This window comes from Erythrolamprus reginae, chromosome 3 (genome assembly GCF_031021105.1).
Source record: "Erythrolamprus reginae isolate rEryReg1 chromosome 3, rEryReg1.hap1, whole genome shotgun sequence".
NCBI classification, from domain to species: domain Eukaryota; kingdom Metazoa; phylum Chordata; class Lepidosauria; order Squamata; family Dipsadidae; genus Erythrolamprus; species Erythrolamprus reginae.
This window is the reverse complement of record NC_091952.1, coordinates 209453746-209481527: the sequence shown is the minus strand read 5'-3', so window position 1 is coordinate 209481527 and position 27782 is coordinate 209453746. Positions and strand designations below refer to the sequence as shown.

The following is a 27782-nucleotide window of genomic DNA, read 5'->3' as shown; positions in this document are numbered from 1 at the left end:
CAGTATTGCAAGTCTCAAAGACTGGCTCTTGAATTGATCTGTTCCGTACATTCAGTCTAGAGAAATATGTTAAGAACTTCAGAGGAGATCAAAGGAGAGAGGCATAGTATTTTGCTCTATAAATTACTTCTCTCTCCTTTGGAACACCTGACTTCCGAGGCCCAGAAAATGATCTTTTTACAGTTTTCTTTGAGTTCTTTTACCTGGCATTTCATGTTTGAATAGAGCAGAAATTAATCTGTGCTAGAGTATGCATACCACCCGAGTCTTTGGAGCGGGGCGGCATACAAATCTAATAAATCTTAATCTTATTTTTTGGAAGGTAGAGTGATGCGCTTTATGTTTTATCAATGCCTTTATATGATTGTACTGGAAGTGAAGCTGGAAGCATAAAATTATATATAATTAAATATATAAATACATACATATACTATAGATACAGATGCATGCATATTCTACCTTCAGATATTTTTTTTAAGTCAAAATAACTGAGTGTCCAGCTAAGATATGTGTCAGGAGGTACTTGTTGACAATATACCACTACTTTACAGCAATCCATGAAGCCTCTTTATAAATTGCTAACAGAACAATTCATAAGAAAAGTTGCAGCTTGATTAAAAGACAGCATTGAGGCCCTGATCATAGCAGCCTAAGAAGTAGCATCAAGCACCAAATCCATAGACGAAGGTGTCTATCAAGTAGACACGAGCCAAGATACATGCTGTGCAGAGAGGCCTCAGATGCAGTTAAAGTCATAGTGGCAGGGTGTAAGATGCAGATAAGAACAGTGGCACAACCAAGCAACTGGCATTGTGTACAGGAATATCTGCACTGCGTATGGGTTGGACTGTCCCCAGTTCAGATGGGATATTCAACAGAAAGTTGTAGAGAATAACAGAACTAGGATTGTGTTGGATTTTCAGATCCAGATGGACACACAGGTACTGGCCAATCAATCAGGCATCATGATGGTAGACAAGAAGCAAAAGAGAGCTGGTAATAGATGTAGTGGTGCCAAGTGACAGCAACATCAGGAAGAGGGAATATGAGAAGATGGAGAAGTATCAGACCAGAAGTGAAAACTGGAGAGGATGTCAAAAGTAAAGGCCGAATGGCCCCCTGTGGTTATAGAAGCATTTTAGGGCTGCCAAACTGGAACAATGATTCTAACAGGATTTCAGGAAGAAGATCAAAGCTTTCTCTCCAAATTCATGCAGTGCTAGGAATGGATAAAATACCATGTAGAACCTTCAAACTCTCAGGCCTCTGGCAGAATCCCCAAGATTGAGAAAGACATGTACCACTCAGGGATTTTTAAAAATACATATAAATGTTTTTTTCACAGAGTAAAAATAATTCAAACTTTAAGTTAAGAGATAAGGTATTTATGCATTTTCTGGATTTTCACCATGAAGTAGCAAAATTGCAAAGCAAGAAAGTAAAATTGACAAGGTAGGATTCATTTAAATGTTTCTTCTTTTTTTCTGGATCTTGTTTGATAGGTGCCCCACCCCTGGATGTGATGGCTCTGGTCACGTGACGGGAAATTATGCTTCTCACAGAAGGTACTGACCCTTTACTTATTCAAAAGTAAAAGATTAGGAAGCCAGGAAGAGAAATAAACTGCTTTGCATACTTTTCTCTAGTTTGTCTGGCTGTCCTCGGGCCAGGAAAAGTGGTCTGAAAGTGACTCCTACAAAGGAAGAGAAAGAAGATCCTGAACTTAAGTAAGTAATCTTCCAAAGTTTTGTGGTAATTCACTGTAAGACAAATTCCCCAGACCAAGAGAATAAAAGCTAAAAAACTTTATTAATCACATGATATATATATATATCATAGAAACATATATCAAACATAATATATATCTATCATAACATAAAGATCTTAAAGATGCTAGCATGATTATATAGTATCATACAGGGACCAAAAGAAGTCACGGGAAAAATACCCGTTAACCTCAAAAGGTAAAGTACCTAACTTCAAGAATCATCTTATATAGAATTTTCATGTCTGGTTTACACCCCCTTCTTCCTGCCCATATATGGGGTTGTCTTGCATCCAATTTCATCATAGTTCCTCGGAACTCTCTAGATTAATCCATCAAGTTGTTGTCCTGCCTTTATGAATGTTTCTTGGCCTAAAAAATAGGATTTCTTCATCTCTGATACAGGATGTAAACATGTTATTGTACTGTTTGCTTTTCTGGCAAGGTCTGCTGTCCAAAAGGTCGGAAGTTTAGTACTCTAATAAGAGTGTTTTGTATCTATCTAGGCCTTAGATTCTATAGATATTTCTCACATTCACAAAACGCACTTCAGTTGATCTCACTAACATATGCATGCATATATAATAACAAACTGAAATAAAGTTACAAAAACTATGGTTTCAATTAACACCAATATTCCTCATATTGCAAAAAAGGTTTAATGCAGGAACATTTCTATGCCTTTCCCTGAATCTAATCTTAGCATTTTTTTCCTACCCTAAGTTTATGATTTGCAATTATCCATGCAGTTTCAGATGCTGATAAATGTAATAACTGTCAAGTCTCAAATGTCGTTGGATATTTTAAATCTTTTAAAGTGGCTCTGGTAGACTAACTTGCAATGAATGGGTTAACACAAAGTTGAGTTCACAGAAAATGCCAAGATATAATGTGGGTTAACACAGGACACTCGTTCCAAAGCAACATAGAAACAAGAATGGTGGAAGGTCTTAAGCATAAAACGTATCAGGAAAGACTTAATGAACTCAATCTGTATAGTCTGGAGGACAGAAGGAAAAGGGGGGACATGATCGAAACATTTAAATATGTTAAAGGGTTAAATAAGGTTCAGGAGGGAAGTGTTTTTAATAGGAAAGTGAACACAAGAACAAGGGGACACAATCTGAAGTTAGTTGGGGGAAAGATCAAAAGCAACGTGAGAAAATATTATTTCACTGAAAGAGTAGTAGATCCTTGGAACAAACTTCCAGCAGACGTGGTTGGTAAATCCACAGTAACTGAATTTAAACATGCCTGGGATAAACATATAACCATTGTAAGATAAAACACAGGAAATAGTATAAGGGCAGACTAGATGGACCATGAGGTCTTTTTCTGCCGTCAGTCTTCTATGTTTCTTTGTTTCTAACCCACATTATAGCTCTGGCGACTTATGTCATTTATGAGATCAAATATGCTAAGTGCTTTCCATTAAAAGAACGTGCATATTATTTTGCTAATTTGAATTCATTTTCCCTCTAAAGAGAGATCTTTAAACAAATATCAGTTTTCTTGTGTTCCTACAGATGTCCAGTGCTCGGCTGTGATGGCCAAGGTCATGTATCAGGTAAATACACTTCCCATCGCACAGCTTCGGGTTGTCCCATGGCTACCAAGAGACAGAAGGAAAGTCCTCTCAATGGATCTTCACTATCCTGGAAGTTGAACAAGCAAGAGCTGCCACACTGCCCTTTGCCAGGCTGCAATGGGCTGGGTCACGTTAATAATGTTTTTGTCACTCACAGAAGGTATCTCTTTATTCTTATTCTCCTTTTCCCCCTTCTCTTAGAAAATATCTATAAATCAATGGAGTTTTGTTTATTTGACAATCCTATTCAACTGATTTTTCATGCATTTTAAATAGCTCATCTTTCAGGAATGATTGGGGCTAGAACCTTTAATGAATACTTATGCATGCTATATAACAATAAATTATTCCAAGGATAAAAACATTGAACTGATATTTATAGACCATTGAAGAATGGGCATCATAAGCTGTGCATAATTTGTTCTGTTGATCTTCTAATGTGACTTCAAGGTCATAGATTTCTTAGCATGAATGTGGCTGGTGTGCCTATTAGTAAAACAGTAGTGCAAAAATATGAGATTTGGTGCTTTGAAGCAAGTGCTATCAAGGTACAGCCATAATAGAACTGAACAATGAGTTGAAAGAGAAGACAATTGTAGGCATGGCACTGGAAATCATACACAATAAATGCTATTATATTTACATTATTATAAGGGTAGAGCATAATGGACAGCACAATAAAACGGATTTATACTGACAAGATGTTGGAGGCTGAGTTGTGGCAATCAAAATATGTTTCCACTTTCATATAAGTCCCCTTTCCTGTTCTTTTTAGTTTGTCTGGATGTCCCCTGAATGCACAAGCCTTAAAAAAAGGCAAAATATCTGAAGAACTAATGACTGTTAAATTGAAAGCAAATGGAGGTAAGGAGCTTAGGCTGCATATAGTATCTACCCATTCATTTATGGCAATTATAAGAACTGTTGTGGCGCAATACATTAGTATAATTGCAAAGGGTTTGATTATGTATTATTTTCCCTCACTATCTATGCGGAACATGTTTGTTCACTCATTCATTCATTCATTCATTCATTCATTCATTCAATTTTTATTCCTTAGACTCAGGGTGGCTTACAACATGTTAGCAATAGCACTTCTTAACAGAGCCAACATATTGCCCCCACAATCCAGGTCCTCATTTTACCCATCTCGGAAGGATGGAAGGCTGAGTCAACCTTGAGCCGGTGATGAGATTTGAACCACTGACCTACAGACCTACGGTCAGCTTCAGTGGCCTGAAGCACTCTTCCTGCTGCATCACCCCGGCTCTGTTGTTCTAAGTTGTCCATCAATACCGTCAATGAAAATAAGACCCTGTCTTATGAACCCTGAAATAAATGCTTGGCCTTATTGCCATGCACTCAAAAGCCAATTGGGCTTATTTTCAGAGGATGTCTTATTTTGGAGAAAACAGGATAGATATTGAATATAGGTAGCATACAGTAATTTTGATTAGCCATCATGAATTTCCTTTACAAGGCTTTTGAAGTTTATGACTCCATGGAGAGGGGCGGCATATACAGTAAGTCCAATTAATAAATAAAATAAATAAATTATGATATGAATAGATGCACTTGCATTAATTATAAATTTATATTTACCACTTTATCACTTTATTTATATGCAAATCATATAACTACAAACCAAAAATAGCAATAATTCATTCAGGGTTAGTGTGCTTGAGATTGTGATTAAAGAGTGTTGTAAATGGGAAGGCTTTGGTTTTATTAGTCATGATGTCTGCAGTTGATCCAATGAAAAACTGTAGAAAAGAAATGGTTTGCATCCATCAAAGAAAGGACTGAGTTACTTGGTATTAAATTCACACATTTCCTGGATAAACATGTAAACTGAACAGCAGGGACAGAGAATTAATTGATACAGAACATTTCTGTCCCCAGAAATCTAAAATTAATAGGATTGTCAGTGCATGCAACATAGATGTGTGTGCAGGTAAGTTCTGCTATCAAACAAAACCAAGCATTTAATAGTGAGTGCCATACCAGGTGGACTAATCAAACAGGTGGCAAAAAAGTAGGGGCAGTCAGGCACAGGGTCAATCAAAATGGATTCAAATGTCTATACACGATGCACAGAGTATGAGGAATAAACAGGGTGAATTCACGTAAATGAGGGAATATATGGTATTGTTGCCATTACGGAAACTTGATGAGATGAAAATGACAAATGAAATATACTATTAAGGAGTGTGCAGACCCTTTGAGTTATCAAGGACATACACATAGTAAAATGTGGGATTCCAACAGTTATCCAGGAGATACAAAAACAAAAACAAAAGCCGTACAAAAACAGATACATTAAATTCAATTAGTGTTTACTTTTGAGAAATAGCACAGTCAAGTTTAACAGTCGGGTCATACACATTTAAATCAGTCAATATCTCTCAATACAACAATAATAATGCAAGCCTATCTTTGTCTTACATATCAGACGTACATTACAGCTTACAAAATATATCAAACTATCATCAAACACACAGAGCTTACTACATCAGTCACAATCAATCAGCAGAAAAAACAGAGAGAGCAGAGAGAGAAAATCATGCTTTCTGGCTCCCTCTTATGGCAATGTCCAACACTATCTCTTAAAGCTATAATACTTCAATACAAACATTCATATATATATATATATATATATATATATATATATATATATATATATATATGTTAAATGTTTTTAGCTGGAATTTTAAAATTAAGGGAGACTAGGATAGATCCATTTCGGCCTTATTAGGCCTCATCAGCTAGCCACACCTACATATATATCACACAATCTACATATATATATATATATATATATGTAGATTGTTCTGAGTTCGGGTTTTGCCCTGTGTAATATTTTGCATGTTTATGCGACGTTTCGGTGGAATCACATCCACCATCATCAGGCTGAAGTTTCCAAGCTTCGTGCTGTTGTAAAATGTAAAATATATATATTATTAGTATATAAACTTTAAAAAGAATACAAAAATAAAAAATAAAAACAAACATTCATTGTTAGTTTGTTTATAAATTGCAAACCCAACTGTTTGGTACATGGTACTAACCTATACAGTTAAAAGGATTTATACGTCTCCTGCCATATACTTCCCAGAGACCAATAAGAGCGTGCAAGGTTAGCCCGTCAACTAAGCAATGCAGGTTGGTGGGGCCGCGGGGAAGGACCTTCCCTGTGGCCAGCCCAGCTCTATGGAACCAACTCCCCCCCCCTGAAGTCTGTACTGCTCCCACCCTACTGACATTGATACATAGATTAAATACTTTGTTCCCATTAGATATAACACTTCTTGAACAACAGGCACCTAAATCCGTAGTAAAGCAGGAAGATGAAGAAAATATTGGGAAATGTAATTGACATGCATGAGCCTTTTGAAGCTCTCCATAACTTCCCGGTCCTTGACATGTCACAACAGAGAGTTTTATATTGATTCTGATAAGTCTGGAATGAAATCGCTAACACTGTATCTAGTTCTGATTCCAGTTAAATGGGTGGCTATATAACCAATTTAAGCCTCAATTTCACAGTGTTTCTAAGGACAGATGGGGATCTTTTCAGGAAGAAATTTTACACTTGATTTGAACTAGTAAATGTTATGCAGGTTTAGAGAATGAACAGGAAATCAGACATTTGGATGAAGAAATTAAAGAACTCAATGAATCCAACCTTAAAATTGAAGCTGACATGATGAAACTCCAGACACAGGTAAGAACATAACTATTTCACTGAGATATAGCAATAATACATATTTTTCCCCAGCCACTCCTTTTAGTGCTTGAAAGGATCTGGTGTCCTACTCTTCAAAAGTTAGCTTGGTTTGGGGGGGGGGGGGGGAAATGAAGGCCATTGCTAAGGAAGAATACTGGTGACCAGGTCAGTACAGACATTCTCTGTGTGCAGCTCATTCTCAGAAGTACAGGAAAAGGGGACAATAGTGGCAGATGGTAACAGCAGGAACAACGCAGGAACACTTCCCTGTGTACTAGTTGCCAGTTGGCACATGTTCTGCCACTTCCTGGTTGGACCACACTAAGACCTTGGCTGCCACCAAGCACTACCAGCTGAGTTTCAAAATGCTGACTATCCTGACACAGCAAGTGGTTGGTATTGCTTGAGGCTGAGTCTAGGAATGTTTGTTTCCCAGATCTATTGGAAAGGAAGGAAGAAGAAAAATGAAATACAGGGATACCTCTACTTAAGAACTTAATTCGTTCCGTGACCAGGTTCTTAAGTAGAAACGTTCTTAAGTAGAAGCAATTTTTCCCATAGGAATCAATGTAAAAGCAAATAATGTGTGCAAACCCATTAGGAATGAAATAAAAGCTCGGAATTTGGGTGGGAGGATGAAGAAGAGGAGGAGGACAGTCGCTGCCAAAGGAAGAACATAAGGTGAGGGGAATTTTAAAAAATCCAAAACTTTAAGGCTTAAAAAGAAAAAAACAGGGATTCTGAGGCTACGAAGATGAACATGCGCCTCCCATACACCCGGCGCGAGGCTACCTACCATACACTATGCCAGAGAGAGAAACCCAGGGGGAATGTCAGGAAACTGGCCAGGCCTTTGTGCTGGTCTCAAATTTCCTGGGAAATTATTCTGGGCTCGGGTTCTTAAATAGAAAATGGTTCTTAAGTAGAGGCAAAGAAATCTTGAACACCTGGTTCTTATCTAGAAAAGTTCTTAAGAAGAGGTACCACTGTATTTTAAAGTGCTATGAGAAAGCATGTGAAGAGAAGGAAAGGACTGGAAAAAGGAATTAAGAGTTTAAACATGTTCCTCACTTTGGGTGGTGATTCAGACACTTAGATTATAGTATAGATCTTAGATTTTAATTATTAGATTTGTCAGTATATATTGTTTTTGTCACTGTTGTGAGCCGCCCCGAGTCTGCGGAGAGTGGCGGCATACAAATCTAAATAATAATAATAATAATAATAATAATAATAATAATAATAATAATGATCAGGTGTGTCAAACTCAAAGCCCGTGGGCCAAATTCGGCCCACAGGGGGCTTAGATCTGGCCCATGGGGCTTCCCTGGAAACAGTGGAGGAGTGGCCCGCAGTGCCTCTACAAGCAAAAACAGAGTTTAGTAGGGTATATGTGACCCTCACAAGCTCTGTTTTCACTGGCAGATGGTTGCAGAAGGTCATTGCATTAAAAAGCAGGGCTTGCATGAGCCGCAACCAGCCCTCCCAAGGTCTCTTGTTGCTGGCAACAGGTTACAGGAAGCCATCATAATCGAAAATGGAGCTCGGTAGCCCATTTTCGCTGGCAGAGCACTTGAACCACCACAGGTGCCCCAAACATGAGTGATGTGGTCTGCTGTTCTTCAATGTTCCAATTTATTAGTGATGTCACGTTGGCACATCTGCGAAAACCCCAATCTAAAGCTTCCAGGGTTTTACCCACCCAGTTGAAAGTTCACAACCCTGCCCCGAAACTCACAAGTTCATCACATGGTTAAATCAAATCTTCACACTCAACTGGAAACAGTCTTCACACAGTGCAGGCATTTGTTCTTCTACTGATCAAAAAACAAAAAGCCCCAAACCTCTCAATTTCCTAAAATATGTGGCAATTGAAGCAAACAGAAATAATGGCTTCTAGAACCGACATAACCTTTAAAATCCTATCTGGTTTGTGCCTGATTATCTGCAGACCACTAATTCGAATCTGCGTGCTGAGCCCCCCTTTCCAGTGAAATATGATGAGAAAGAATCTATAGACAATTTGCAGGAGCTATTCTCTTATGGAATGCCTTCTTTTCTTCCTGAGCACAGGAGAGTTATAAGATGCTTCCATTGTAACACATAGTTAACTCCTTCACAAGGAGTGACTAACTCTCTAACTTTGGAATGCTAACTATATACGGCATATTACCTAAATATAGATTTGCTTGTAATGCATAATGTGCAATCCTATAATTGCACTCATAAATCTGGCACTGTAGCAGCATGCAAACAGTGGTGAGAATTGCAAAATGATGACAAATTCATGGAAAGTTTGCAGTTTATTGTGATTACCAGTGGAACCTGAAGAAAATGGACTGATCAGCCAAAATCTTTACTTAGCTCTCACTTGACTCATATCATCTGAAATATTTTTTAAAGAATGTATAGGTTTAATTGGTGCTCCTAATCTAAGATTATTTAATTTGATCATTCATTCAAGATTATATATTTGTTAGCCTTTCTTGTCGAAGAGGTTGCTCTGTTTCTTTTATTTTTACCACCAGAAGTATTATAATCTCAGTCATCCTACAGCATTGCTTTATCTAGCTCTAGTGTGAATACCAAGGTTGTTATTATTGCAGTGAGCCAGCGGGGATGCTGCAAGGAAAAAAAAATTCAGCAATATAAACAGCAGTTTGCTTGCTTCTTTTTCTGTATGCCCAATGGCAAAATTCTTTTTTTTAACCAGGCACTTTTAACCAACTGCTATGCCTTCTCCTGTTTTGTCAAACTGGGGCCTTTCATCCACTTGTGAACTCCCACAAAAACAAGCAAGGAAACAAATACTTCTTCTTTTCATCCTAAAGGTTTTCTGTTGCTGTTTAGAGTGGAGGCAAGCAACTTTCCATAAGTGCAAGTGTTGGGAATGGGAAATGGAAGCAGGTGGCAAACAAATTCTATTTCTCTATTTTTTAAAAATAAACAATAATGGTGTTGTTAAAATTAGCCGTTTTTAAATGAATATTATTAGCATGCTTTTGTGAGCCTAAGGGTTGCATCTCCTCTGCTTGGTCTTTCAAAGCAAGTTCTTATACGCAGTTGTAGCTTTATATCAAGAGCCTAAACTATTCATTCTGCCATCTCCCATTTTTATTTATGGATTCAGATCACATCAATGGAGAGCAATCTGAAAACCATAGAAGAAGAGAATAAACTGATAGAGCAGAATAATGAGAGCCTGTTGAAGGAACTAGCTGGCTTAAGCCAAGCTCTCATCTCCAGCCTTGCCGACATTCAACTTCCACAAATGGTACAGTATGTTTCCGACTAAGAATTCTGCACTTTCTCGAAGAGTCCAAGACTAGAGAAATATACGGTAGCATCTTGCAGGACTGTTAAATGGAAAATCACGATGCAGAATCCATTATCACTATTGTTGTATGTACCGTGAGAGCTTATGCACTGGAGACAAATTCCTTGTGTGCCTAATCACACTTGGCCAATAAACAATTCTATTCTATTTTAATCCTACTGTGACATTATGGAAAAATTTGTATTAGCAATTCCAGATAGAATAATGACATATTTAAATAGAAAAGAATAATATTTTTTGAGTGGGGCAAGTCATCTTATAGGGAGATAAGAAATATACAGTTTGTTCTAGACTTACAGCTGCAATTGAGGACATTTATGTTGCTAAATGAAACATTTGTTATGTGAGTTTTGACCCATTTTACGACCTTTTGTGAATCGCTGCAATTGTTAAATTAGTAAGTGAATCTGACTTCCCCACTGACTTTCTTTGTCAGAAGGTTGGTTGCAAAAACAGATCACACAACTCCAGGACAATTGCAACCGTCCTAAATTGAAGTTGTAAAGCAGCCAAATTCTAATCATGTGACCAGTCTGATGCTGCAATGGTTGTTAAGAATGGTCACAAATACTTTTCTCAGTGATGCTGTAACTTTGAATGGTCACTAAATGAACTGTTGCAAGTCAAGGACTACTTGTACTATGTTACACAGCTAACATGAAGATAGATAATAGTTTTCTTTTCGAATATCTAATCTAAGGGTTGAACCTATACACATACATTGGCTTTGCCAATGGCATACCGTGCACTGCTTTTATTTGCCAACATTACCAATGGGAAACCAGCATCTGTTCCCTGCCAATCCCATGAGCAGGGTACTAATATAGACCAAGTTACTTGGTCCCCTTCCATTAATGGCAGCAGGGAAATAAAATTCCACTTCTGCTGCAAACCAGATGACAGTGATCAGTTGGCAAGAAGGAGAAAAGGCTCCCCATGGTTCTAAGGCCACATTTTGAAATAGGGAAGTAAATAAATACTGTACCAGTAGCCCAAAAAAGAACCACTGGTGGTATCATCATATCACCCATGCATATTCAAAGATTTAAATACACACAGAGAGCCCCTGAGTAAAACAAACAAACAAACAAAATTAAACAAACAAACAAACAAACAAATAAATAAATAAATATTCACTTGCCTCTGCCTTGAATCATATCGCAATTCAGTTAAGCCTCCATATGCCCATTGTTTTAAGGGGGGAGTGATATCTGGACAGACATCCTTGTGATATCTGGACAGACATCTTTGGAGTAGCAGCCATGGATGATGAAGAAATACATATATCTGCCTGTAACAAGTCTTTTACTTGTTTGCAATATGGCAAGTATACTAGCATTACAAGTGAATACACTTACAGAAAAGAGGGATAGGCAGAGAGAAAAGGGGTGTCCATTTAACATGATTCCAATGGATTGATTTCCCCAGGGGAAAAAAAGTTATTAGATTTTAAAAACTCAGTCCCCATGCATCTCAGTCAGGTTCAGGTCTGCAGTCCACAGATTTTTTTTAAAAACCTCGCTCTTGCCAACATCCCACTGATCTTTGATTTCTTTGTTTTGTGTCATGCCTTTGCCTTTATTTAGGGCCCTATCAGCGAGCAGAATTTTGAAGCATACGTGAATACACTCACAGATATGTACAGCAATCTGGAAAGGGACTATTCCCCAGATTGCAAGGCTTTGCTGGAAAGTATCAAGCAAGCAGTGAAGGGTATTCATGTGTAGGATGGAAGATCTGCTGGGCACAAGGAGGTCTCAGCAGCTGCAAATTCCAGATGAATCCATGAAAAGCACCTGGACTGCTTAGAAATATTGGTTGCTGTGCTGCATTTTTAATTACAACATTGCACTATTTTTTCCAGCTGACATAAAAAGGACATGAAACATAACAGACTATTGTATTAACAGCAATGAGTTAGATCATCAAACATATTTATTTCTGTACAAATCCTTTTTGTTGCCATTGTCGTTTTGCACTTGTTTCATTTTTGTAAAGTGAATGTACAAAGTGTGTGTAACTATTTTTTTACATTTTTAATTTATTTTCAATCAAATAGCTGTATGGATTTTTTTTTAAAGAAAAGATTGTTTAACAGCATTTCTTGCAGCCTGCCATATTTTTACAAATGTGTTTGTTAATTTATTTTCCAATGGGATTTTAAATAGACTGAAAGTTATAGTGTAAATTAAATAATGTGCTGGGTTTGTACAGGAAGAAAAAAAATACTATGAAAGAAACAAAATAACAGAACTGTGATTCTAGTTTATTTTCACCACATCCTGCTTTTTATAACAATTTTTTTTAATGAAATAAGAAATGGGTTTGCAAATAGCATGAGAGGCAATGACCCAGTGATACCAAGGTGAATGGTGCCCTCTAGTGGCTAATCGTCTTGAGCACAGCATGCAGTAAGAGTTCAAGAACTTTTGTAGCAATAATGAAATATAGCAATCAGCAAACCACTGGATCCAGCTACGGCTTAGCCTACATGAAACAATTGTTTGAAAACATTCAGGGCAAGACTGGATTGATTGAAGGATAATTTCTCATTGCACCAATTTCATGTTCATTCATGAAGGAAGATCAAACTGTTTAATTGTTCAAATAAGATAGGTTCAAAGTACAGAAGCTGGGGGTGGAAACATTGTTCTGTTTACCACTATCAATATAATTTCATATTGGAAAAGTGCTTCCCAAGTTGACAATTCTTTACGTATCACAAAGCAAGGACATTAAACACTACTTATCATTCAGCGCAGTACTGTCAACATCGACTGGTAGTAAATCTTAGGAGTGGCTTAGCTGATAAACATGATTTTTACACCGAATAAAATAGAGAACATCCAGAAGTTATTAGTGTACATACTGGAGTCTTGCATAACTTCAAATTGGGTGGTAGCAAGTTTTAGTTTCCACTGATGATGGCCAGGAAGGTCTTCAAATGTTGCCGTCTGTAAGCCCTCGCTCAGAAACAAGCTCACATTTGTCCAGGGTGAGCCCGTTCCTGTTTTGTAACTGCTCTGAACAAAGATCCAACATCTATTTTAGGGATGTTGGATAATAATACAGTGTTCCCTCGATTTTTGCGGGTTCGAACTTCATGGAACGTCTATACCACGGTTTTTCAAAAATATTAATTAAAAAATACTTCGCGGTTTCCCCCCCTATACCACGGTTTTCCCCGCCCGATGACATCATATGTCATTGCCAAACTTTCGTCTGCCTTTAAAAAACATTTTTTAAAATAAACTTTAATAAATAAACTTGGTGAATAATAATCTAAATGGTTGCTAAAGGAATGGGAAATTGTAATTTAGGGGTTAAGAGTGTTAAGGGAAGGCTTGGGATACTGTTCATAGCCAAAAATAGTGTATTTACTTCCGCATCTCTACTTCGCGGAAATTCAATTTTCGCGGGCGGTCTCGGAACGCATCCCCCACGAAAATCGAAGGAACACTGTAATAAATAATTTCTTCTCCAACTTTTAAGACAGTAAACATTAATTTTTTTAAAAAAAGAAAATACAAGCAACCAGCTGAACTGCCTCTACCCATTCGTACATGTCTCATGTGCATATGCCTCAGTGGAAACTCTATAATGGCTACAGCATAGGCTTTACTTTTTCGGTGCTACAATGGCCATGATTAGTTTTATTTGCCAACATTATATCTCAACTGGGCTTGACCCTGCTCAGAGTCTTCATTCATAATATCTAGTGTTCCTCTCCAGAGATTGCCTCTCAGTCATTCTTCAATTTCCATATGCTGTGATTGCTCTTTGGCATTAGTTGGGCTTGCTGTTTGTGTGTGGAGGGACTGGCTTGACCCTCAGACCTTAGTTTAGACAGGAGGGTTGTATGTTCTTAGAAGCTGTGCTTATTTTTTAAAGAAAACAATTTGACAAAGCTACAGTATGTGCTAATATAAATTAGATCACCAAATTGCTATTAAATTATTGTACTTGTTAGTTTGTTCGTTTGTTATAAGACATTTGCTGACGCCAGTTTAAGGCATACAAAGGCATTCACCCATGACAAAACGTAAGAAGTAATGTACTAAATATTTTAAGAAAATGATTCTATATTTTATTTAAATTAAATTAAGCAATCTCTTTTTAATCTATTATTATTTACTATGGCTTTCAGTTAATTTATCTGTGTTTGGATTCTTGCTCAAGATGTACCTTCATATTTATTTGCCTTCTTTGTATTTGATGTTCTGTAATGTGAGCTGTGATTCTTCCCTTTTTCTGTCTTCCCATTCTTTCTTTCTTTTTTCTTTCTTTCTTTCCTTTTTCTGGGTTAATTTGCTTTGATGAGCTATCCTGTAAATTAGGCCTTTTGTAAAGGACAATGATGTATGCATTTTTTTTTAATTTTTTGGGTAGTTTGTATACTGTTTCTTCATACAGTTAATATTTCTTACATCAAAGCAACAAAACTGTGTTCTGTGCTGTACATTTGGTGTATGGTAGGAAATAAAAACGGATACTGGAACGGCTTCCACAAGTTATTTGGCTTTTTTTAAAAAAAGAAATTCCGCATGTTGCCTGATGCTTTTTTAAAGCACTGCTCCCAGGAAGTCTCATGCCAACAAATGTATAATTTGCTTTCTGCAGAAATGTGTCCCTCCTCTAAATGTTACCTAACTTCTAGTGTTATGCCCAAGATCAAAGAAAAGATTTTGAAAATCTGCTAGATGATATTTAAACCAGAAGGACAAAGTAACATGACCATATTTTCCTGCCATTAAAAATTACCCATCAATTCAGACTATTAGTAGTTTACTACACCTTCATTACTTAAGCTTCTAGTGTGTATTTCTGAAATGTTTCTGGGGTGTTGGACCACACATAAAAATATGTCTATTGAAATATGTCTGTTCTATGACTTGGGCTCGTTTATTTGTTTAATTACAGGGCAAATCGTTATTTTTTTCCTTAGCCCTTCTCAACCCATCTATATGCAGGTTGATATTAAATACCTCTTTTAGAAGAGCAGAACTTCCTTTTGCAGATGCTATACTGGTTTTGATGATTTCATCTACATACTTAATGGACTGAGTCATCCTAGAAGCAATGTGATATGACCGTCGAGGTCCAAATAAGATCTGGGGGGGAAAGGAAATAGAGTTAGATTCTTATAGAAAAAAAGACAGAAATGTATCTAACTTATCTTCCATCAGTCAGATGAAATTTGTAAGGAGTTTGAGGAATGAGGAGTGTTTTAGAATTTGTAGGAATAGGTGTAAATATGCTCCTTTAATTTATTTCTTTTAAGCGATCACTCAGATGACAAATTGTGGTAAATTATGTGTTGGAATACCCATACAAATGTCAAACAAAACTTTAGGAAGAGTTGAATAACAATAAAGGATGTGTAGACAGGTAGCGTTAAGACAATTTGAGCTAAGAGGAGATACACTATATCAGACATTAAATATTTCCTTTTCCTGTTTTTGTGCTGTCTCATCTTTATCCTTCATTATAACCAGCACAGAGACTGTGCACAGGAGATGCCGTCACAATCTGACAGTTTTGGACTGGTTTTGCAAGGAAGAGTGGACAAAGATTTCCCAGGCGGGATGCGGCATGTTGATAGGCTCCTACTACGAAAGACTGAATGCTGTCCTAAAATTAAAAAATACTTTAACAAAGTATTAGCCTAAGAGTTAAAATGCTTATGCAAGCACAGTGGTGCAGGGTTTTTTATTTTATTTTTTTAAATCCCTAATAGATTTCAGTTTGTTTTTCTATTGATTTGTACAGTTTATAGATTAAAGGTAGAAAGAAATGTGAAGTGATTTATCTTGGTTTGATTTGTTTGGGTTTTGGGTTGTTTTTTTTTTACATTTTAAAAACCTGACATTTTAATAGGAATGCATAGATGTTTTATATCCATTGGTAAGATCTTTTATCATTTTTCTGGCTTCCAGAGTTACCAAAGCTGCTTTCCGTCACCCTCATTCCCGCTCTTCCTCTTGCTCAGTTAGTTTGTGGAGGGTTTTGTGTATCAATTTGTCACCTGATTCCAACAACCAAGGATATTTCATTCAAAGCATTTGATAAAGTATCCACCAATTGGTCCTTGATAGCTTATCCTTAATTTGAGTACACTTGTGTGAATTTTTGAGTACACATTCTAACAAACTGAAGAAGCTCCTGCTTCTGAATAAATAGTTCAATTTTCTCCCATTTCTTGAAGAAATAACTTTTACCAGATATTTGTTTTCCCTCCTCTGATAAGTACTAGTAATTAAAATTAGATTAAACCTGATAAGTACCAGTAATTAAAACTAGATGTTGACCAGTTTTCTACCAATAAAATAATCTTCATATTCTAAGTGTTATATTAGTAGTTCAATAAGTTTGTAAACTACTTACCACCAAATAAATAACACATAAATTTCCTTTTTTTATTAGTAAGCAAAATATACCATAATAGAAAACAAAACCATAGATATTGTCACTAGAAAAGGTTAAGGGAAACTTACCATTTAATTTTAAATTGAGTTTAAAATTGGATTATATAGAGAAAGAGAAGGTACATTTACAGTTATTTTTTTCTGAATTTTATTAAATGGAGGAGGGGGCACTTCTAATAAGCTATAATTCAAATTCAAGCAAAGGAAGATTGTCCGAAAGTTATAATAGTGTTCTTTTAAAAGGTCACCATAGAAGTCCAAGAAAGATTTCATGATATACAAAATAACAGGACCAAAAGTTTATTTCATTAGAGAGGGGTATGATTTAATGTCATTACATTTGAAAAGTTCTGTTTTATCCTAGCAACACAAACAATAATAAGTAATAGTGATCTCTTTTTAATGTAACATGTAATAAGTGTTATCTAGCACTTTCTTTGCTACTATATCAGATGATATAGTATTTCAGTGGATTCTACCATCCTGATTGATACAAATCTAATCTCCATCTTCAAATGACTACTATCATAAATCATTTCATTTGATAATACCCAGCTTTACATCTCCACCCCATGTCCAATCAACGAAGCAGTGGAAGTGATGTGCCGGTGTCTGGAGGCTGTTGGGGCCTGGATGGGTGCCAGTAGACTCAAACTCAACCCTGATAAGACAGAGTGGCTGTGGGTTTTGCCTCCCAAGGACAATCCCACCTGCCCGTCCATCACACTGGGGGGGGGGAATTATTGACCCCCTCGGAGAGGGTCCGCAACGTGGGCGTCCTCCTCGATCCACAGCTCACATTAGAGAACCATCTTTCAGCTGTGGCGAGGGGAGCGTTTGCCCAGGTTCGCCTGGTGCACCAGTTGTGGCCGTATTTGGACCGGGATTCACTACTCACAGTCACTCATGCCCTCATCACCTCGAGGTTCGACTACTGTAATGCTCTCTACATGGGGCTACCTTTGAAAAGTGTTTGGAAACTTCAGATCATGCAGAATGCAGCTGCAAGAGCAGTCATGGGCTTCCCTAGGTATGCCCATGTTACACCAACACTCCGCAGTCTGCATTTCCGGTCACAATTCAAAGTGTTGGTTATGACCTTTAAAGCCCTTCATGGCATCGGACCAGAATATCTCCGAGACCGCCTTCTGCCGCATGAATCCCAGCGACCGATTAGGTCCCACAGAGTGGGCCTTCTCCGGGTCCCGTCAACTAAACAATGTGGGTTCGTGGGCCCCATGGGAAGAGCCTTCTCTGTGGCGGCCCCGATTCTCTGGAACCAGCTCCCCCCAGAGATTAGAACTGCCCCTACCCTCCTCGCCTTTCGCAAACTCCTTAAAACCCACCTTTGTCGTCAGGCATGGGGGGACTGAGATATCTCCCCTGGGCCTATACAATTTATGTATGGTATGCTTGTGTGTATGTCTGTTTAATAATGGGGTTTTTTAATATTTTAAATTGTAAATTATTAGATTTGTTATAAACTGTTTTTATTGTGTTGTGAGCCGCCCCGAGTCTACGGAAAGGGGCGGCATACAAATCTAATAAATAAATAAATAAATAAATAAATAAATAAATAAATAAATAAATAAATAAATAAATAAATAAATAAATAAATAAATAAATAAATAAATAAAGATGGCCCTTCCATTTGGAAAAATACTTAAGAGGAAAATAGTGATGAATCTGTTAGCTATTTCATATGGTGTGAAATCTCTGATAAAAATCATAACTTGAGCTATAATCCTATACTCATTCACTTAAAGGTCCCACTGATTCCAGTTTAACTCTAAGAAGTGGTGCTGAATATACATTTCACTGCTGTAAGAAAATAATGAATTCCTGTATTGAAGAAGAAATTGCATTTTACATCCAAGTATTTTGGGAAAAAAATCCCAAATCTAATTTGCAATTTCACACATATCCCATCTCTTTTAACATATAAAAATGAAATGACAATATCTGTCACTCCCAGAATCATCTCTGGATTACCGAATGTAAGACAAATGATATTTTGAGCAAGGTGCTAGTTATGGCGAAGCACTAAATCAAATGTGTATTTAAAAGACATTTCAAATACTAGTGTAGTTTGGGTTCTTTAGAATTCTTTTCCAAAATAAAGTCTCTGAAACTCAAACAAAATTCTAGCTACTAGGTTTAATGTAATTTACTGAGAGTTCCATCATAAGAATTAGCTAGTATATGAAATAACTGTTGTAGTAACTGGAAGATATAAATAATTTATTTAAATTTCAACCAGAATAACTAACTCTATTAGATACCAAAAATGAAATTTTGTTATAAACAGGATTGCATTGTACCATAGGCTGTGACAGAGAACACAAAACGAATCATGTAAAAATTAAAATAATATATTCTTAAAGATGAGAATCTGCTCTTTCTAATGGCGCTAAATTGAAGAGGTTAGTAGCTGTCCCACATGATCAAGCAGGGCATCAAAGATAGCCAAAATTTGGCAAAAAACCATTAAATACAACTTTGAACTCTTATATTTTTTCAACAATTTGAAGGGAAGTGCTGCAAATTGGAAGTCCCAATTGCAGCTGTGTGCTTAGTACACCTGCCATAAATCAACCTGAAAGGCCAAGTAGTTTTGAAACTACAGCAGCCTGAAGATTGCTGTAAATTCATTTTTGAGGGTTGTTTTTTTTTTTTTGCAAAGTTTGAGCCTGAAGCATGTAAAAAGTAAGAGGACTAGGTATATAGGGTCTTGCCAGTTTATAAAGCCTTACAAGGTGTGGAGGTTCTCCAAATATCTCCAACATACTACTGAAACTGCTGCGTTTACAGCTTCTGGAAGTTGGCCCAAAATGTCATTTTTGCTGACTCCGCATTTTGCAACCCTTTACTTGAGGTCTCCTAGAACTCCCAATTTTTAGTCTTTTAAACTAACATTTTGCACAGCATAGTTTGATATCATAAAGAAACTATGTGCCAAATTTAATCAAAATCTGAGATGGTAAGGTGAGGACCACTGAATGACTCAGAAGCATAAATACTCTATTACCAACATCACTTACTTACTAGATGGAATAAGAGGATAAAAACCCAAATTCTCTTTATCTTTTCTATTTAACCTTGTGCATTCTTACACCTCATTTGAAACATCCTTACAACAAAGGAAACTCAAAATAGATGAGAAAACAAGAATGCAACACAAAAAAGGAAGTAACTATTCTTATACGTTAAACTCTTCAAGAGCATTTAAAACACTTGAAGTGCCTACTGTTAATGATATCTACTTCTATTATCTATTCGTGTCAAGATAACTGAACAGAAAAGAGTCACTTATCTTCAGAGAGCAGAGATTTTTAACAGCTGAAATTGTCAAAGAAAATTTATTTTGCTCACAGTTTTCTTAACTGTGTTTCAACAGAGTGCTGGATTCCCCACAACATCATTGTTTTCCTATTATAAATTATGTAGGGGAAAGAGGAAGGAGTTAACGTTCCACATCTTGCTCTGTTTTTGAAGATATAAAGCCACAAAGGCTTGCTATGTTGCATAATTAAAACAGAACAATTCAGCTTCAGAAAATGAGAAAGCAAGTTTGATCACATTTGGGTATTTAATGTACTATAAACCTGGGTTTCCTGATATATTTACTTACACTTAAAAGCAATTGTATTGGGACATTAATGCTTAAATTGGGGTATATTTTCCCACTGAATACAGTAAAGAAGCTTGTGGTGGATTAGAACAGAAAAATAGCATAGCTTTCACAATATTTCAGGAATCTAGAAGCATACAAAATTGTCAAAAATGACCACAAATTTAACAGATCATATGTTAGATTACTGCAATCCATTCTATATGGGACTACTTATGAAAAGATACTGGGAGCTACAGCTGGTAAAAGATACAGCTGTGAGAATGATGATAAGTTAGAATCGTCATAATAGAACAAGACTGATGCTGTGGGACTACACTGACTATCGCGTGGCTTCTTAATAAATTCATCTAAACAATCTTATAAATTTCCAGGACTTTTGAACCTTGAAAAAAAATTGATCCAGGTAGAATCTGCCTGATTCTTTGCCCTAGTAAGTGGGGGAGACATTGAGAGCCTGCCACTCCTGCAAACTCAGAAGCTGTGAGGGTGGGAGATTGAAAATAAGATTTTACTTTACTCAAGCATAGGCTACCCAAATTTAGAAGTCATAAAAACACTCCTTAATCAGAGGCAACTGCTCCAGGGCACAGGATATATGTAGATGAGTCACATATATTTTGACATCTCTATGGTTAGGAACAGATGCCTGTGGTGACAGGTAGTAAGGTAAATGTGCAGCACATTGAATAGTTTTTGTTTGTCATGACTTTGTTTATTATTATTTGGAAAATATGTTACCTAGGTTATGTGCAGTATGCAATGTATAAATTATATCTGGTGTTTCCCTGAAAATAAGGCGTTCCCGGATAATAAGCCCAATCAGGCTTTTGAGCACGTGTTGTAAAATAAGCCCTCCCCACAAAATAAGTCCTTCCAAAAATGTTTAATTGCATGCACAGCGCGGCCATTTCCTCTGGTTGCTTGCCACACAAACAACATGAGGTGAAGAGGAGAGGAAGGGGGGTGGGAAATGAGGAGGAACATGCCCATGCAACCCGCATGCGCTCCCGCAATCTTAACCACCATACCCAGTGACGGGCTACCAAACTTTTTACTACCCTGTTTCCCCGAAAATAAGTCACCCCAGAAAGTAAGACATAAGAGAGGTTTCGTAGAATTCCCCAATATAAGGCATCCCCCAAAAGTAAGACGTAGGAGAAGTTTCGTTTCTTAGCATTCCCAAACAGAACATATATAACATATATTTGAAGAAAGTATCCTTGTTGTACATGGAAATAATGATACGGTAGTAGTAAGAAATTCTTGATAGGATTCATGGGTTATGCTGGTTTGTGATGACAACTACTGTACAGTATATAATATTCATTTTTTTTGTTCAGCAATAAATGTGAATTATTCTTCATTTAAAAAAAAGACATCCCCTGAAAATAAGATGTAGCACATCTTTGGGAACAAAAATTAATATAAGATACTGTCTTATTTTCAGGGAAACAGGGTACCACACTGGCTTATGAAGGATGCCCTAAATTTCTTTCTTCTTTCAGTGCACATTGGGTGCTCTGGGGCAGAGCTCCATTTTCGCTACCCCACTGCGTTCCCCCCCCGTCCGGGCAGCAGCCCACCCCTGACCGTACCCCTTCTGTCCCACTAATGGCTGCTACAAAAACCATTAGCGAAGAACAAGAGGTGACGGTGGCGAAGGAACATCTAGTCAAAGCGGCATGGCCAGTACAAAGGCATGGTGCACAGTCCTAGGAAACATGGCCTCGGGGTAGAACAGCTGACAAGCAGCTGTGTTGAGCTGCCACAGCAGTACAACAAAGAAGCAGCTATGAAGTGACTACGCTCACCGCCTCCTACACTTCAAAGATAATAAAACCTCCCTGAAGATAAAGCCAAGTACTGTATTTATTTTGGGGGTCAAAAGAAAATAAGACCTTGTCTTATTTTTGGGAAACACGATCTCTCTCTCTCTCTCTCTCTCTCTCTCTCTCTCTCCCTCTCTCTTTCTCTATAATCTATCTATCTATCTATCTATCTATCTATCTATCTATATATCTATCTAGTGTTTCCTCGAAAATAAGATTTTTTTGAACTCTGAAATAAGCACTTGGCCTTATTGCCATGCACTCAAAATATATCAATTCAAATGTGTAAGTGCCATTTGAAATATTTACTAAAGTTATTGCATTTAAAAGCTAACAGGGAAAAATAATTTTTCAATTTAACGTATGAATCTTTACATGGCCTGTGATACACAAACTTCCATTCTTTAATATTAAATAAAATATTAAAAAGACAATATCTGCTATGAACCAAGTACTACTACCTGCCCTCACTTATATCTAAACAGAATTTTAAACAGGATTTGGGGTTTTTTAAAGCATGACAGGCACATATTAATTAACACCTGTTGTGTACATTTTTACTATTTCTTAAACAGTATTAGTTTAATTTGATAGCTAAGCACTAGGCAGTAGATGAAATTTGAAAAACTGATACCATATGCAAATTTGTAACAAATTTGATAAATAGATCACTAAAGTGATTCACACAGATCCCACTCCTCCAGCAGCATTTCTAGAGACAAGACAAACAACATACAAACAAATCCCAAAACAATGAGGGTGGCAGTTTTCAGCAAAAACTAATGCAAATGCAAAAAAAGTAAATTAAACATCTTTCTTTGAAAGCAAACAAAACTGACCATTGTTAATAAAATATTTTCTCCTTCACTGAACAGAACTCCCATTTTTCGTTCAAGGACTTTGTGGAAATAATTTTATTTCCATTTTAAAAATAGTTTCTTGGAAGTTCTTTATGTCTGAGATACACCCTGGCTACTTTAATTGAGCTAAAAGGGTTGACTGAGTAAGTCAAGGACGTAATTAATGTCTCTTTGAGGTAAAAGGTAATCCTAATCACCTTGAAAGACAGGATAATGAGTCCATGCTTTAATAAAGTTTTCCCATGCCCTTGAAATCATAAAATATCACATAGTCCCATGATGGCGAACCAATGGCACGTGTGCCACAGGTGGCATGTATAGCCATATCTGAGGGAATACAAGATATTGTCCTATATCAGCTGCTGACTGGCTAATTTTTGGCATTCCAGAGGGCAAGGGAAGGTCATTTTGGCCTTCCCCGGGGTTTAGGAAAGCCTCCGGTATGTGTGGATAGCAAAAAACAGACTCAACAGGCCAGTGATGGGCTACCAAAATTTTTACTACCACACTGTGGGCATGACTTATGCATTTTGTTTCAACATCTTTCAGTGCAAATGGGGTGCTCTGGGGTGGAGCTCCAAATTTTGCTACTGGAACTGCATTCCTGACCGTTCCCATAGGAGCCCATCATTGCAACCAGAAGTCCGGTAGCAAACTTCCGGTTAGGCTATTGGGCCATTTGACACCCTCCTCAGGCTTCAGGAGGCTTTCCTGAAATTTGGAGGGGGTGAAAAATGGTCCAAACTTCCAGTTGGGCCATTGGGTCTGTTTTTTTGCCATCCACAGGCTCTGGAGACATCAACTGGAATCTATTTTCCTCCATCTACAGGGTCCGGAGGCTTCACTGAGCCCTGCACACATGTGCAGAGAGAGAGCATCAGGAGGGTGTGTGTGTTAGGGCATATGCACAGTAGGAGGGCATTGCATTATAGGTGTGGTCACATGTGTGTGTGCTATCACACAAGCTCACCCTTTTGGAACCTGAGGAAAAAAAGGTTCGCCATCACTGACATAGTCACAATACCTTTTTCCTAGTTAAATTATTTCAAAAACTAGAGATTACTTAACCCATAATACTACAGAATAGAACAGGAGAGAAATGTTTTCCCACATGGCCACTACAACTAAATTATTTCCCACTAACTTTAGAAACAAGTTACCTTAGAAATAGATTACTATGGCCATTCTCTGTATTAGGATGGTTATCCTCAAGCCTGTAAGGCAAATTTGTGGGGAAAAGTATTGAAATCTACTGTTTGACTGTATTAGACCTGGATTATATTGTTTCAGACTCAAGACTAATTTCCCGTGTTCTTTAACTGATTGATGAGTCATCTGAGAGTTTAAAGAGATAGACAATATGAAGGCCTTTTAATACAGTACTATAAAATTATACCCCGCAAAATTACAGGATATTCTAACTAGAGCTGTCTTCAACAACATCCAAGTTATGTCAACCTGATTTCTTAATATATCAATTCACTAGATGAGAATTAATGAAATGAGACTAAAGATTTTGAGTTTGGGAAACAGTATTCAAATAGTCCTAAAGCAGGGGTGTCAAGCTCATATCATCATGGCGTCGGGGCGTGATGTATCACAAACTTTTTTCCCTTCGCTAAACCAGGCATGGGCATGGCAAGTGCATGACGCATTTGACCCTCGAGCTACGAGCTTGACAGCTCTGTTCCAGAGGAACTTGCACTTTCACTAAAGCAAGAGATATATGTGTACAAACTGAAACATGTTTTTACAAGTCCATCACATCTCACCAGTCTGTTGTTATGAAAATATTACAGGTAACCTTTTGTCATAAAACACAATGTCAAAATCTCTATTCAAGATAATTTAGCATATATTTATCTAATAATAAGATCATTAATTTGCCAAAGGAACAATAAGAATAATGGATAAAAAATAAACCACAGCTAGTAGAAGACCTGGTTGTTTCAAAGGAAGAATGTTTAATAGATTCCCACAAATTGTCTTGGAATGATCAAGACAAATTCATTGCTATATTGAATGGGTTAAGAGGTCTGTGGTTTTCCTGTACTCTGCTATAGAATTACTCTTAATGTACTATTTTTGTTAAGATAAAAGCAGTCAGTATTATGCTGAGGATGACCAGTCATTGAAAGAAGATCAAGGTGATCCTCCTACCCCTCAACGAAAAATCAGGAATATGGAAATCATGTGATTTAATAGTTTCTTAATCCATAAATTGGCCTTTGCTCAATTAATGAAACAATTAATAAACCTTCAGCAGAATATTAAAGACTTAGAAAGCTCAAGGTAACGGAGTTCTCTGACAGCCAAAGATAAATTATCAGTCTTTTCTGATATAGAATACGGGATTTTGGTGAAGGATTTTTATTTATCAAATTTATTGATGTGATAAATGACAATTAAGGCCCAATTCCTATAGGAGCTGTCTCTCTGGCAGCATTGCAAATGGGAAATAAATTTGTGGACCAAAATTATGAAATATATTTTCAAAGCATACTGAAATGTGCATTGAAATACACCTTTATTCCTTCAAGAAACTGGATACTAGAATCCTTCTTTTATTGATAGAGGATTCATACTTTTACCCTAGCAGCAATTAAATTGGGCTTTCATGGGAAGGCAAATGACAGATTAATTTTAATTTTAGTGGAGATAAAACAGACATTTTAGCAAAGTGACTGATCCACCAAAATGGAAGATCAGGTCAGCATATTTAAATCAGATTCAAGCAAGCTAGAACAAATTTTTTAAAACCCAAAGAATATCTGACAATGAAACATCAACCAGAAGCAAGGAACATTAAGTAAGCACTGAAAATAATAAAGCAACAAGTAACAACTATAAAAAAAAAAAAATCAGCAGATGCAAAGATAGAATTGTGTCATTAAGGGGCGTACATAAGTGCACCAGCGTGCCTACCATCCCTGTCCAATTGTTCCCTCTTATCAGTACCCATCTTATGTTTATAAACAATGTTATATCTATGCATATAACAAATATGTACTTAACAAATAAAAATAAAATAAAATAAAATTATAGGTAGAATCTCCAATTTGAGTCAAACTATCCATGGGGATTGAGACGAACTAGTCAACACCTGACAAGAAAAAAACAGTGTAGTTCTGGATGTAGCTGTGGGACAATCCAAATAAATACAAGAATGCAGCATAGATAAAAGATGTAGATAAGACTAAAAAAGAAGTTGAAAATGTAATAACAGCAAAAATGAACTAGGAAGATCAAGCACTAGGTGAAGATTGCATATATTTTAATTGAAACATCTGACTGGTCAACACCCACTAATTACCTAATAGTTTAGCAACATACTATAAGAAGGTAAAATTGAAAGTTAGTTAACATCTGGTAAAACCTATCAGGCATCTACAGACCAGAACCTGCTTACAAACAACTTTCAAACTGCTAAATGTTGTGACTGTATAGGACTTTATTTAAAAATGTTTAAAAATGGAGAATATATAATAATGAATATTAATGGGGCAAATACCCCATCCAACTGAAAAAAGATGTCATGGTCTGAGGAAACTAAATGTCACTTGGTTAGACATGCTATCCTAAGGATTGGCATATAATACAATATTATAAAACATATATAAAATAAATGTAGTACAGTATTCTCTTGACCTTTAAAGTGGATATAACATTGAAGTGGATATAACTCTAGAAAATATGCATTCAAGAAAATATCGAGTTTGATATTGTATTTTACATAGTCTGGCAATGTTTTCAATTCATATTTGTTTGATACACTAAACAAAGGTATCTGTCATTTGATATATGATGGATTTAAATGAGACTAAGTATGAAACTTGTAATTCATAGGGCATTTGTCATGATTCTCGATAAATGTATATTTTCTTTCGTGTATACCGAGAGCATATGCACTAAATTGCACCTTGTGTGTCCAATCACATTTGGACAATACATTATTCTATTCTATTCTGCTCTGCTTTATTCTATTTTATTCTATTCTAGTATTTAACCTCTAGGCGAATATGCTTAATATGAAGAAATTTGACAAGTTTAAAAATGTTCTCCACTCATATGCTTTTAATGGCAGCTTTACTAACATACAATTGGTTTTGAATCATGGAGAAACATCTTTTTAAAATCCCTTTAAATATATATTTTTGTCCTTGAAAGCATAAGACCCAGCAGGAAAGGGAGCACACTAATTAGCATAAGATAAGTATGTAAATCTACAGTCATGGAAAGAGATTTTAGGGGACCCTGGGACGATCCTGGTATGATAACAAAAGCAAAAATAATACAAGCAAATAACCTCTCTATTTTTTAGATGATAGCATAAGATCAGCTCTTACTTTTCCGTGCTATACTAAATTTAATAATGCTTACTGCATCACATTTTCTATTTTTCAACAAATAGATTCCATTCACAAGTTATCACTCCCCGATCTTCGTCCGAAGAGCTGCTATTTGACAGGCTAAGTTAAAAAAACAAAACAAAACAAAGCCTAAAAATTTCTCACCTGCTATTGGCTGCTTTATTGACGTTATCTTTTTTTTCTTCTTTTGACGCAACACTCTTTTTCTCTCTTCATTGGTCGTGGAGTTGCGGGGCGGAGCCATTCC

The 27782-nt window shown here is 36.7% G+C and overlaps 1 protein-coding gene and 1 long non-coding RNA gene across 2 annotated transcripts in view; one reads left to right on the top strand and one right to left on the bottom strand.

The window, feature by feature from the left end:
• The window catches only part of ST18 (ST18 C2H2C-type zinc finger transcription factor), a 64190-nt gene extending 51898 nt beyond the window's left edge, over positions 1–12292 (top strand). The window contains exons 12-18 of the mRNA XM_070747744.1: positions 1503–1565; positions 1647–1727; positions 3292–3513; positions 4129–4217; positions 6974–7077; positions 10211–10354; positions 12004–12292. Of these exons, the coding sequence (XP_070603845.1) occupies positions 1503–1565; positions 1647–1727; positions 3292–3513; positions 4129–4217; positions 6974–7077; positions 10211–10354; positions 12004–12144 (844 nt within the window). The 3' untranslated portion in view covers positions 12145–12292. The remainder of the gene's footprint in view (positions 1–1502; positions 1566–1646; positions 1728–3291; positions 3514–4128; positions 4218–6973; positions 7078–10210; positions 10355–12003) is intronic.
• On the bottom strand, positions 1458–27703 carry LOC139164968 (uncharacterized). The gene is made up of 3 exons (XR_011558721.1): positions 27680–27703; positions 15403–15528; positions 1458–1693 (listed from the first exon to the last, which is right to left on the bottom strand). It is a non-coding gene; the product is annotated as an uncharacterized lncRNA (long non-coding RNA).
• Positions 27704–27782: the final 79 nt, after the last annotated feature.